Genomic DNA, 13,823 nt, shown 5'->3' on the forward strand with positions numbered 1-13,823 from the left:
AGCTTAAACCAGCCTAGGCTGGTTGGCTGGTTTTAGCTGGTTGACCAGGCTGGTTTTAGAGGGGTTTTGGCCATTTCCAGGCTGGTTTCCAGTTATTTCCAGCCTGGTCTTAGCTGGTCAGGCTGGAAGATGACCAGCTAAAACCAGCTTGACCAGCCTAACCAGGCTGGGAGCCCAGCCAAAACCAGCTATGTCCAGCTTTACCAGGTTGGTCAAGGTGGTTTTTGGTGGTTTTAGCTGGTCATTTTCCAGCCTGACCAGCTAAGACCAGGCTGGAAATGGCTACAAACCAGCCTGGAAATGGCCAAAACCCCTCTAAAACCAGGCTGGTCAACCAGCTAAAACCAGCCAACCAGCTTAGGCTGGTTTAAGCTGGATTTTTCAGCAGGGCCCAGTGTCCTGGCCAAATTCCCTCTATTGGCACTTACCTATCATGGCCTCCCAATCATCCCCATCCACTCAATTGGCTCTATCACTGTCTCTCCACTGGTGAGCGCACTGGCGTCATTGTCCTGTGGCTGCCGACGCATGATCCAAGTGGATGCTGCACACTAATGGTGGTGCGGAGAGATCCGCCCTTTGATTGAAGCACTTTGGGTGTATGGCCATACACGATCAATGCGCTATATAAATAAAAATTACATTACATTACATTACTAAGAGGTTTGCACAAGAGTTAATGTAAATGTGCAAACGCTGTGGTTGACACTGGATGTGTTTAGTAACTCTGTAAAACTAAAATTACTAAACAAAATTGAAACGAAAAAAAACTTAATTTAACTTAATATAAAAATAGCATTAAAATAAAAACCTGTTTTAAAATGGAAAACAACAATAATATTTGGCCTGTTGTAGCCAATGTTGCCATAAACAAAGAGTTTAAAAATGTATATTTTTCTGTGACATAGGCCTGGAGGGCAAAACATTAAAATTGCTAAAACCTTTTATACTCAGGCCAAACCTGTGTACCTGCCTTTAAATGCTACAAAAGAGTGTTTGCGCTTATATACTTAGGTTTACGTTGACATTTTATGCGCGCCTCTAGTACAGTTATTACGTCAGGGAAATGAGACAAGCCCACTCGTCTCCAACATCAACAACGGACAACGTGCAAAACAAAATCTCAGGTCACAAACGACATATAAATTCGAAAATAATGTTTAATATTTAAATAAACTGATAAAACTTTTGTTATACGAATTGAAAGGATGGATCCGGAAGCAAAGGTTTGTTTCTTGCTTTAGTAAGAAGACTCGTATTCTGCGACATAACTTACTGTTAGTTTGTTCTGTAACATACTGTTGGCCCACAAATCTATAACAAAGCTAACGTTAATGTTGTATGTGTATTATATTATACATATATTGTTATGTGTAGGTTTCCACCTCAAGGAGAAGAGATCTTCCTCCAATTCCTCAAGGACAGCGGGTATGTCTGGTAACGTTATACACTCACTGGCCACTTTATTAGGTACACCTGTCCAACTTCTGCTTAACGAAAATTTCTAATCAGCCAATCACATGGCAGCAACTCAATGAATTTTGGCATGTAGACATGCTGATTTACTGGGATTTCACGCACAACCATCTCTAGGGTTTACAGAGAATGAAAAAGAGAAAATATCCAAAGAGCGGCAGTTCTGTGGGCGCAAATGCCTTGTTGATGCCAGAGGTCAGAGGAGAATGGCCAGACTGGTTAGAGCTGATAGAAAGGCAACAGTAACTCAAAGAACCACTTGGTACAATCGAGGTATGCAGAAGAGCATCTCTGAACGCACAATACGTCCAACCTTGAGGCAGATGGGCTATAGCAGCAGAAGACCACACTGGGTGCTGGGATTTCTGTCAGCTAAGAACAGCAAACTGAGGCTACAATTCACACAGGCTCACCAAAATTGGAAAATAGAAGATTGGAAAAATGTTGCCTGGATCGATTTCTGCTGCGACATTCAGATGGTAGGGTCAGAATTTGGCATCAACAACATGAAAGCATGGATCCATCCTGCCTTGTATCAATGGTTTAGGCTGCTAGTGGTGGTGTAATGGTGTGGGGGATAATTTCTTGGCACACTTTGGGCCCAGTAGTACCAATTGAGCATCGTGTCAACACCACAGCCTACCTGAGCATTGTTGCTGGCTATGTTCATGCCTTTATGACCACAGTGTACCCATTTTCTGATGGCTAATTCCAGCTGGATAACGGGCCATGTCATAAAGTGCGAATCAGGTCAGACTAATTTCTTGAACATGACAATGAGTTCACTGAACTCAAATGGCCTCCACAGTCACCAGAGCTCAATCCAATAGAGCAGTTTTGGGATGTGGTGGAACGTGAGATTCGCATCATGTATGTGCAGCCGACAAATCTGCAGCAACTGTGTGATGCTATCATGTCAATATGGACCAAAATCTCTGAGGAATATTTCCAGTAGCTTGTTGAATACATGTTATGAAGGATTAAGGCAGTTCTGAAGGAAAAAGCGAGTTCAACCCGGTACTAGTGAGGTGTACCTAATAAAGTGACCGGTGAGTGTAGCTACATATGATGGCATTGTGTGTTTGTTTGTTATTTATAATATCTTTTAGCTGTCCTAAACAATCTTTCATTTCATATTTGTGTTTACTGAATATAAGCTGTAATCAGAGCCAGGGCTTTCGCTCCCTCTGTAGTTCTGTAAATGTAAAGAACTGGGTAAAGATCAGCTCTCTGGTTAGTTTTATATTCACACATTCTATCAGTAACAACTTGTGACACGCTCCCTATATTGTTTATTATGCTACTTTGAATATTCGGTCGGAAATAGCATGCAAGTATGACTTCAAAACAGCATTAGCACTATTTGATTGACTGTACAATGTTGTCTTTGACCGCCAATAGGATTTCTCTATTAAGAATTAGCAAAGAATACTTTTCTGAAAATATATTAAGGAGAAAGTCTGAATGTGTGAATATAAAACCATCTTCACCTCAGTCTCTTTCTGTTGGTTCATGTTTATCCCCATAATGCATTTAATATCGGTATAGGATTTTTTACGCTTTGAAGAACACTGTAAAAATGCAGAGTACCACACAATTAGTTCATATTGTCCCAACACAAATAGATTAAGTTGACTTAACAAATGTAAGTGACTTGAACTTAAAACAATTGTCTCAATTTTGTCTCAATGTCTCATTTTAAATAAGTAGTTTAAACAAATAGCAAAATATTGTTTTGAGTGAATAGTTGTTCTATTAAACATAATATTTTTCAACTAAAACAATATTATATCTGATATGAAACTTCTCAGTATTAAGTCCAAATAAACAAAAAAACTTGTTTTGAGTGTTACCATGTTATTACCATGTTATTATAGTTTAACGGACGCCAGCTAGTGAAGTGCTGTGCAGGTAAACCTCACTCCGCCGACAGATGCTAGAGGCCATGGTTTTTAGCCTCCTTGTTATAGCAACCAACTCCCATGCAAAGTGTCTGGTTTGATCCCAGCTCAGAGTGGGTGGGTGGTGTAGGTCTGGTGGGTTACAATAGCACATAGCCCTTTTTTATTAATAAGTATGGAGAACTATTTTTAGTGTACAAATGCGTATGAGCTGCACCAAAAATGATTGAAAACAGTCCAGAATATTAGTTTGAAATATTTTACCAATCCAGACTGCATATTTTTTCCCTGTAAAACAGCTAAAATGTTTTTTTCCTTTCTTTCCTTTTTGTGTCTCCTTTGTGTCACAAGTTTTGAAACCGAGTAAGTTCATTTTATGTGCATAAACTGCAGTGGTTTGTTATAGGCAAGAGCAATTCCAGCATTATTGATGTGGCATTTGCTGTAAAAACTTGAAACATAAATTGCCAGAGAATATACAAGTCGAGGTCAGAATAATGAATTTTTAGCCTCTCTGTTTATTTCCCCCCATCTTCTGTTTAACGTTTAGAAGATTTTTTCAACAAATTTCTAAACAATAATTTTAATAACTCATTTCTAATAACTGATTTATTTTATCTTTGCCATGATGACTGTAAATAATATTTTTACTAGATATTTTACAAGACACTTCTATACAGCTTAAAGTGACATTTAAAGGCTTAACTAGATTAATTAGGTTAACTAGGCAGGTTAGGGTAATTAGGCAAGTTATTGTATAACGACGGTTTGCTCTGTAGACTATCAAAAAAAATATAGATTAAAGGGGCTAATAATTTTGACCTTAAAATGTTTTTTTTTTTAATTAAAAACTGCTTTTATTCTAGCCGAAACAAAGCAAATAAGACTTGCTCCAGAAGAAAAAATATTATCAGACATACTGTGAAAATTTCCTTGCTCTGTTAAACATAATTTGGGAAATATTTAAAAAAAGAAAAAAAAATTCAAAGGGTGGCTAATAATTCTGACTTCAACTGTATGTATTAAAAGTATATTGAAACATCTGGAAGGGTAGTTAACATGTAGTTAAGGAATCAGAAAAATCTCAATCATTAAACGTGTTTTATATTTTAAATGTGTGAAATAAACATTATGCATTATGGACGTGACCAATAAGTATGCAAATTTACTGTGTACAACATACTTTGTAGAAATTCTGTGAATCAAACTGCACAACCCAAGCAAAATTATTTACTTTAATTTACATTTTTGTAGGGATGCACTGATACAATATTTTTGGAACTGATCTGATCTCGATACCAAAATTCCGAGTATCGACCGATCCCGATATTGTGTCGTTTTTTTTTTGTTTTGTGTAAATACAGCATAACACAGTTTCTATAGTTCTGGTGATAAACTCAAATAATGTATCTTATTTAAAAATAACAGCCCTTAATATCAACCCTCTAAGCTCTTATAATAGGCTACCTTCATGGCTTTTGTTGGCTTATAAATGACACAGAATATAGTGCACGTGCAAGATCGGATTTGGATCGATACCAGCTGGCCTATACCCGATACAGTAACGGTATCGTACTGATATCCAATCCAAGTATCGGGATCGGTGCATCCCTAAATTTGTGCATTTATGAGGAAAAACCTTCATTGTGGATATGACATCTCTCCATTACGGATGTGAAACTGGCCTTTGTGTAAATCAAATAAAATTATTTGAAATTGTCGACAGATATTTTTGAGTGTTTTTACAGTATTGTAAAAAACAGGCCTACACAAACAACTTAGAATGGATTTTGCAAATTTGTTGAAAACTTTTCATGGCAACATTGACATCATTTGCATGAATTTGATCGCATATTCATGTTTATCAACCAGTTATCAACAGAATTGACATGTTAGAAATGGAGAAAGACTACATTCTAATAATATATAATATAATTTTTTAATAATATAATAATATCATTTCACGAACAGTAAGCAAAAAAGTATTTCTTACACCTAAACCTGGTCCATACATAGCCAGTTCCACAATGGCCATTTTTCTAATGTTTATGTCTTCTAAAAAATATAGTAAAAACATTGTGTATTTTGAGGGTCTTAAAGGGATAGTTCTTCCAAAAAAAACAAACAAAAAAAAAACTCACAATGTACTCACCCTCAAGTTCTTTCAAAAATGGATGAGTTTCCTTATAATGTTGAACACAAAAGAGGATGTTTTGAGGTAGAAATAATGAGTGCCATGGAAGTCTGGTTTCCAACATTTTTCAAAACATCTTCTTTTGTGTTCAACAGAAAAAAGACCTTTAAGAAAGTAAATGATGACAGAATTTTCAGTCTTGGGCGAGCTATATCTTTAAAACACTTGCAAAGTTCTGTTCCCAAGCTTAAAACTATTTTCAAAATGTAGTTTTTTTTATCTTTATGGGTCAAAACAAACACTATTGTAAAACGAGGGAATGGCTATGTGTTTCTGCTTTATTTCCTAAATATATTGCAATAAAAAAACAGTTCTTCTAAATTTTAATAGCGTTGCACAATTACTGTTTTTAATGCGTTTTTAATCAAATAAATGCAGCCTGTATCCAGATAAAGGCTGCGTGTTTATGTCAGAAGGTTGAATAACACTATTTGATCTCCTGAGTAGCTCCTCCTTTACATAATCCTGGTCTTGGCAGATGCCCGTCTCAGATTTAGACTTGCATTAATCCTCTCTTTAAGCACACAAAGATGTTTGTGTGTACATGGGCAAATGTCCACGTTTCTTCTATTGTCTTTCTTCTGTACTCTTGAGAGCAATGGCCAGAAGGGCAATGGTAAGCTTTATAAGTCACAATAAATAGACAGCTTGACTCAAGCGTTTTTGTATAATCTAATGTTAGCTTTTATTATTTCAGCGGGCACCTCGAGCACTGCCGTCTATGCCAAGGTAAGATCACCTTTCTTATAAGATGTTGTTTGTTGTAGTCTATATAGGATAATGAAGTGCTGACTCTTGTTTCTTTCCTCTTCCTTCAATATGTCTTCAAACACACAGTCAAGACACAGCAGGTGAGTGTTTCTCGTAAAGTGTTTATTTCTTATTGGAATGAAGTGTCGAAATATCTCATTCATGTTGTGTTTGTGTTATGAAATGTCTTTAATCCTCGTCTATTGGGTTTGTGGCTGTTTTTTGCCCCCATTGACTTCCATTATAATGACATTTTTGATTTTTGGAGTTTTTTTCCTGTTGGGAAGAGGCAAATCTTTTCATTTTTACTGTTGATCATCAGTTGGCAGCATTAAATCTTTACATAGGCATGTGCAAAAAAAGTTTCCAACCTTTATATGGAGTTCTATGGAGTAAAACAACAAACTATAGTGTGCATGCATAAATACACTTCCTATGTTTACTATGTTCTGAGAGCTGAGCTGCCTATCATTTTCTCAAACATATCAAGGTAAGATCTCAAAGGTCTCTGTCTCTCTCTGTCTCAAACACACACACACACACACACACACACACACACACACACACACACACACACACACACACACACACACACACTAATTTTAAGACAGAAACTAAGCTTTAACTGATGATCAACACTAAAAATGACAAATTTGTCCTCTTTCCAACAGGGAAAACCAGCAACAATCTAGAATGCATGTCTTCATTGCTCTCATATGGCTTTAAAATAAAAAAATGTGATTATAATGTAAGTCAATGGGGCAAAAACAGCCATGAATATAACAAAAGGGTAGTAAATTTACCCAGAGTGTGTTGTTGAATTTTCAAAGCTTTTTCCCAAAATTTGTGTCAAAATAAGATTTGCTACACATGTTAATTCCATTTGCTGAAGCACAGAGAAAGTTGTGGCCAAATTAAGACTCAAAATCACCCCAAAGTGCATGAAAACATTCTCAACAGCACATAAGGGATCTAATTTTCGTCTGCTTTTCTGGGGCTGAGTTGTGGGGGCAGCAGTCTTAGGAGAGAACCCCAAACTTCCCTCTCCCCAGACACTTTCTTCCAGCTCTTCCGGGGGGATCCCAAGGAATTCCCAGGCCAGCCGAGAAACATAGTCCCTCCAGCATGTCCTGGGTCTTCCCCGAGGCCTCCCCCCGGTGGGATATGCCTGGAACACCTCCCTAGGTAGGCGTCCAGGAGGCATCCGAAACAGATGCCTGAGCCACCTCAGCTGACTTCTCTCGATGTTGAGGAGCAGAGGCTCTACTCTGAGCTCCTCCCGGGTGACAGAGCTCCTCACTCTGTCTATAAGGGTGTGCCATGCCACCTTGCGAAAGAAACTAATTTCGGCCAATTGTGTCCGAGATCTTGTCCTTTCGGTCATGACCCAAAGCTCATAACCATAGGTGATAGTAGGAACGTAGATTGACCGGTAAATTTGCCTTTCGGCTCAGCTCCTTCTTTACCAAAACGGACTGATACATCCACCACATTACTGCTGCCGCTACTCAAATCCGCCTGTCAATCTCACATTCCATGCTTCTCTTACTCATGAACAAAACCCCAAGAAACTTGAACTCCTCCACCTAGGGTAAGGACTTTCCTTTAACCTGGAGATGGCAAACCACCTTTTTTCGGTGGAGCCCCATGGCCTCGGACTTGGAGGTGCTGATTCTCATCCCAGCCACATCACACTCTGTACATAAGAGATTGTTCACCCAAAACTAAAAATTCTGTTTAACACAAGAAGAAGATATTTTGAAGACACATCAACTGTTGATTTCCATAGTGTTTTTTTTCATACTATGAAAGTCAATGGTTACCGGTTTTCAGCTTTTTTTTCCTCCAAAATATCTTCTTTTGTGTTCAAAAGAAACTCATAAAGGTTTGAAAGCACCTCAGGAAGAGTAAATAGTGAGCTCATTTTAATTTTTGGGTAAACTATCCCTTTAAGTAAAATGTTCTTTTTTTGTTAGTTAAAATGATGTTGTATTGCATAATGAAGCTCTTCTGTTCTTCACAGAAGAAATGCCTGCTTCAAAAAGTAGGAAAAAGAAGGCCAAGAGAGATGTGGAGAGTGTGGACGAACCTGACGGTGAGAAATAAATAAATACATCCTGTAGAGATCATTTATAGTTTGAACCTAAAGAATGAGCAGTCTGTCAGATAAAGGAGAGCCTGACTCAGAGATTCAAATGAATAAATAAAGTTTACTGAAGATAGTTTGTAGTTTCATCAGCAGAAGCCAGCTTCAACACTCGCAGTCAGTTCCTAGGCCGCTCTGACTTTCAGTACATCAACACAGCAACTATATTCTCTACACAAGAGCAGAAAGGGTGTGATTCAGGTAAAAGGTTATGATTGGTTAAAGCAAAGGTAGACAATTTTAAATCTGTGCATCAATGTAGGGTTGTATCTGCAGAGTTCAGATAGAGATGGTGACAGGAGGCTTGGGTCAGATCAACAGCAGACTATTAAGAGCTGATCTCAGACCTCTAGAACTGACCTATCAGATGCATATACACACGCAAGAGACAATCTGTTATAAAAAGTAAAAAGTACAGGCTATTTTTGTACTGCAATTTACATTCATTCGATATATTATTTCAAAATGCTTAAAATGTTACTGTTGAATTTTTCACATCAGAGGATGAGAGAGCAGATATCAAGGTCCCTTTCAAAAGCATGAATAAATGGAAAAGCAATTGTAAATCACAGGTAAATTGGGTAAACAAAATTGGCTGTATTGTATAAGTGTGAGTGCGAGAGTGTATGGGTGTTTCCTAGTACTGGGTTGCGGCTGGAAGGGCATCCGCTGAGTAAAACATATGCCGGAATAGTTGGCGGTTCATTCCGCTGTGGCGACCTCTGAGAAATAAGGGACTCAACCGAAGGAAAATGAATGAATGAATGAACATTTTACAGTGTAGGGGATGTAAATAACATACATGATCAGAAATAATGGGACTTGTTGTCATGTGGGGGATGTTGTTCAATCGAAACAAATAGTCCCATCACACAAATTTATGTTTTCCCTAGTAGTTATTTGCACTAAGTTATATTGCAGTAAGTTATTTTCATTTTATCAATAAATCAATTTCTGTTGGTGGTATATCTAAGATTTCTGTAGTTTCAGGATATGGTTTATGCTTCATTATTATTTTGCTTGCCCTTAAATGGATAGTTTAAACTTCTATCATCTACGTGTTTCAAATCTTCTATTGAAGACAAAATTGAAAAATTTGGGGAAAAACAGCTGTTGACTTCCATAGTATTTTTTTTCTGCTATGGATGTCAATATTTTTCCTCCAACATTTTTTAAAAATTGCTTGCTTTATGTTTAACAGAAGAAAGATCCAAGTTTAGAACCACTTAAGTGTGAGTAAATGGTGAGGAAATGTTCATCTTTGGGTTCCCATTTGGAGCTTGTTGTTACAAAAGTGAATGCTGTAAAAAATTGGTGTACACTAAATCAGCAAATTTGTTCTGATATACAATACTTATCCAGTCATTGTTAATTGCAATTGCAAATACAATACATGGTTACTTTTTGCTGCTAGACTTCGCAAACCTTGCAAGTAGAGTGAATGAGCGATGTTTTTCTTCACAATGAGACATAAAGTCTTTTTCCAAAACTTTTACACTCTCTGCTCCTATATGGTTAAATGAACTGCCAGCCTCAACCAGAACAGCTCCATCACAGCATTCAAGAACTAGCTGAAGTCTTCAAAATAGTGCATTTCTAGCTTGTTTAACTAATCTAGCCACTATTTTAGTGCTGTGCTATATGACGTTATATATCTATGGACAAAATAGAAGTCGTTTCATATAATGCTATATGGTGTCACAAAATACATTGTTCACGGTAATACTTTTTCATAATTTACAGCGGGGAAAATAAGTATTGAACATGTTTTTTCTTGGGAATAATAGTTCTAAAGGAGCTGTTAACATTGAATTGAACCAGATTTTGGTAAAAACCCAAACAATACAAAGATAAAAATAAAACAAAACAAAAACATTAGTTATGTGCAATAACAACTGAAACGTATTTATTACTTTATATAAAAGGCTTTTTTTGGTGATGACAGCTTATAGACGCCTCTCATGTGGAGAATGAAGCCATATGAATTGCTCAGGTGTGAGTTTTCCACAGACTTCAACAGAGTGTAAAAATCTTGATGGTTCTGTGGGTCTCATCTATCAAATCTGATATTTAATTTGTATTTTCTATTGGATTCGGGTCAGGTGATTGGCTGGGCCATTCAACAGCTTGATTTTCTTTCTCTAAAAACATTTGAGCGTTTCCTTGGCTGTGTTTTGCATCATTGTCTTGCTGAAATGTCCACCCTGGTTTCATTTACATTTACATTTACATTTAGTCATTTAGCAGACGCTTTTATCCAAAGCGACTTACAAATGAGGACAAGGAAGCAATTTACACAACTATAAGAGCAGCAGTGAACAAGCGCTATAGACAAGTTTCAGGCGTGTAAAAGTCTAAGAAGCAAAACATTAGTAGAAATTTTTTTTTTTTTTTTTTTTTTTTTAGAGAGAGAGAGAGAGAGAAAGAGGGCTCAGTTAGTGGTATAGCCAGAGAGGCAATTGCAGATTAGGAGGAAAAGTGGAGACTAAACAGTTGCGTTTTTAGTCGTTTCTTGAAGACAGCAAGTGACTCGGCTGTTCTGATGTAGTTGGGGAGTTCATTCCACCAACTGGGCAGATTGAATGTGAGAGTTCGGGAAAGTGATTTCTTCCCTCTTTGGGATGGAACAACGAGGCGACGTTCATTCACAGAACGCAAGTTTCTGGAGGGCACATATATCTGCAGAAGTGAGAGCAGATACGAAGGAGCACAGCTAGAGGTCACTTTGTAAGCAAACATCAGAGCTTTGAATTTGATGCGGGCAGCAACTGGAAGCCAGTGCAAACGGGTGAGTAGCGGAGTGACATGTGCTCTTTTGGGTTCATCAAAGACCACTCGTGCAGCTGCGTTCTGAAGCAGCTGAAGAGGTTTGATAGAACTACCTGGTAGCCCGGCTAGCAGAGAGTTGCAATAGTCCAGTTTGGAGAGGACAAGAGCTTGAACAATGAGTTGAGCTGTATGTTCAGATAGGAAGGGTCGGACCTTTCTGATGTTGTAGAGTGCGAATCTGCAAGATCGGGCAGTTCTAGAAATGTGGTCAGAGAAGTTCAGTTGGTCATCAATCGTAACTCCAAGGCTTTTTACCATTTTGGATGCAGTGATGGTTGCTCCATCCATCTGGATTGAAAAGTTATGGTGAAGAGTCGGGTTGGCAGAAACTTCAAGCATTTCCGTTTTCGTGAGGTTAAGCTGGAGATGATGATCTTTCATCCAGAGTGAAATGTCTGACAGGCAGGCTGAAATGCGAGCTGGAACCGAGGGATCATCAGGGTGGAAAGAGAGGTATAGCTGGGTGTCATCAGCATAGCAGTGGTAGGAAAAACCATGTTTCTGGATGACTGTTCCTAAAGATGCCGTGTAGATAGAGAAGAGAAGTGGTCCAAGCACAGAGCCCTGAGGTACCCCAGTGTATAGATGCTGTAGGTTGGACACCTCTCCCCTCCACGACACCCTGAATGACCTGTCCGAGAGGTAGGAACTGAACCATTGAATAACAGTGCCTGTGACGCCCAGTGACTCAAGCGTAGATAGCAGGATCTGGTGGTTTACAGTGTCAAAAGCAGCTGATAAATCCAGCAAGATGAGGACAGATGATTTAGAGTCTGCTTTAGCCAGTCTGAGGTCCTCCACGACCGAGAGCAGAGCAGTCTCAGTTGAGTGGCCTTTCCTAAAGCCAGATTGCTTGTTGTCCATGAGGTTGTTTTGAGTAAGAAAGTCTAGGACTTGATTGAACACTACTTTCTCCAAAATCTTGGCCATGAATGGAAGCAGGGATACCGGTCGGTAGTTTTCAAGTAGCGTTTGATCCAGGTTGGGTTTCTTTAGCAGAGGGGTTACCCTAGCCTGCTTAAATGAAGTAGGGAATAGACCAGAGTCAAGAGATGTGTTAATTATGTGAGTCAGTGTTGGTATGACTGCAGGAGAAATGGCTTGCAGGAGATGAGAGGGAATGGGATCTAGCGGACAGGTGGTTGCATGGCTTGATAGCACGAGATTGGACACCTCAGACTCAGAGAGCTGGGAGAAAGAGGTGAGTGTGTGTGGTGTTGGTGGTGTATCTTGCGTGTTTGTTGTAGGTGCAGCAAATTGAGCACTGATTTTTGCAGTTTTGGTGCAAAAGAATGTAGCAAAGTCATCAGTAGTGAGTGTGGAGGATGCGGGTGGAGGAGGAGGGTGAAGGAGGGAGGAAAATGTTTTAAAAAGCAAGCGAGGATTGGTGGCACTGTTGACTTTCTGACGGAAGTATGTCTGCTTTGCAGAAGTAACCTCAGTCGAGAAAGAAGACAGAAGAGTTTGGTATGTTATGAGCTGTTCAGGATTTTTTGTTTTTCGCCAGCTTCTCTCAGCAGCCCGAAGTTTTGAGCGATGCTCACGGAGAACATCAGAGAGCCAGGGTGCAGGAGGACTGGCTCGGGTTGGTCTGGATGTCAGAGGGCATAGTCTGTCTAGACATGATGTTAGCGTGGAGCAGAGTGTATCAGTTGCACTGTTCGTATCAAGTGCAGAGAGTTTGGAAGATGGAGGAAGAGAGTTAGAAACAATGGTGGATAGCCTGTTGGGTGAGAGAGAGCGTAGGTTTCTGCGAAAGGCAACTAGAGTAGGAGTGTGTGGCGGCTCAGGAGTAATGTGGATGTTGAGAGAGAGAAGGAAATGATCCGATGTTTGTAGTGGAGTTACTAGTGTTTGGTCAGCGAGGCAATGTCGAGTGTAAATAAGGTCTAGTTGATTACCTGATTTGTGAGTAGCAGAGGTAGGTGCTCTTTTGAGGTCGAAAGATGCCAGCAGAGTCTGGAAGTCAGCAGCTTGAGGTCTTTCTATGTGGATGTTGAAGTCACCTAGCACCAACAAGGGAGTGTCATAATCAGAAAAAGATGAGAGAAGAACATCCAGTTCATCCAAGAAGTGACCTAATGTACCCGGTGGGCGGTAGATGACAACCACATTTATGCGAAAGGGGTGGATAATGGTGACTGCATGGAATTCAAAAGAGCTGATTTTTGGCAGGGACGGTCTCTGAGTGAATTTCCATTCTTTGGAAATCAGTAGTCCAGTCCCACCCCCTCTCCCTGTCTGACGAGGGGTGTGGGAAAGAGAGAAATTAGTAGAAAGAGCTGCATGTGTAGCAGTGTCCTCCGGTCTCAGCCAGGTTTCAGTTAGAGCCATGAGACTAAAGTCATAATGAGTGGCTATGGAGGTAATAAAATCTGCTTTGTTAACAGCAGATTGACAATTCCAGAGGCCCACAGAGAGAGAGAGTTGTGAAATAGAGGATACATGAATTGATCGAAGGTTGTGAGGGTTGCGCCTGCAGCGTACCTCCCGTGCTCTGCGAGTATTAGTAACAACAGGAATTAGT

General features: G+C 39.3%; 1 protein-coding gene across 1 annotated transcript in view; it reads left to right on the forward strand.

The window, feature by feature from the left end:
• The first annotated feature begins 1,074 nt into the window (after window positions 1–1,074).
• tmem237b (transmembrane protein 237b) overlaps window positions 1,075–13,823 on the forward strand; it is a 34,970-nt gene continuing 22,221 nt past the window's right edge. Inside the window, exons 1-5 of the mRNA XM_056459542.1 lie at window positions 1,075–1,226; window positions 1,378–1,428; window positions 6,269–6,300; window positions 6,409–6,422; window positions 8,345–8,416. Of these exons, the coding sequence (XP_056315517.1) occupies window positions 1,209–1,226; window positions 1,378–1,428; window positions 6,269–6,300; window positions 6,409–6,422; window positions 8,345–8,416 (187 nt within the window). The 5' untranslated portion in view covers window positions 1,075–1,208. The remainder of the gene's footprint in view (window positions 1,227–1,377; window positions 1,429–6,268; window positions 6,301–6,408; window positions 6,423–8,344; window positions 8,417–13,823) is intronic.

This window comes from Danio aesculapii, chromosome 6, assembly GCF_903798145.1.
Source record: "Danio aesculapii chromosome 6, fDanAes4.1, whole genome shotgun sequence".
Classification (NCBI taxonomy): domain Eukaryota; kingdom Metazoa; phylum Chordata; class Actinopteri; order Cypriniformes; family Danionidae; genus Danio; species Danio aesculapii.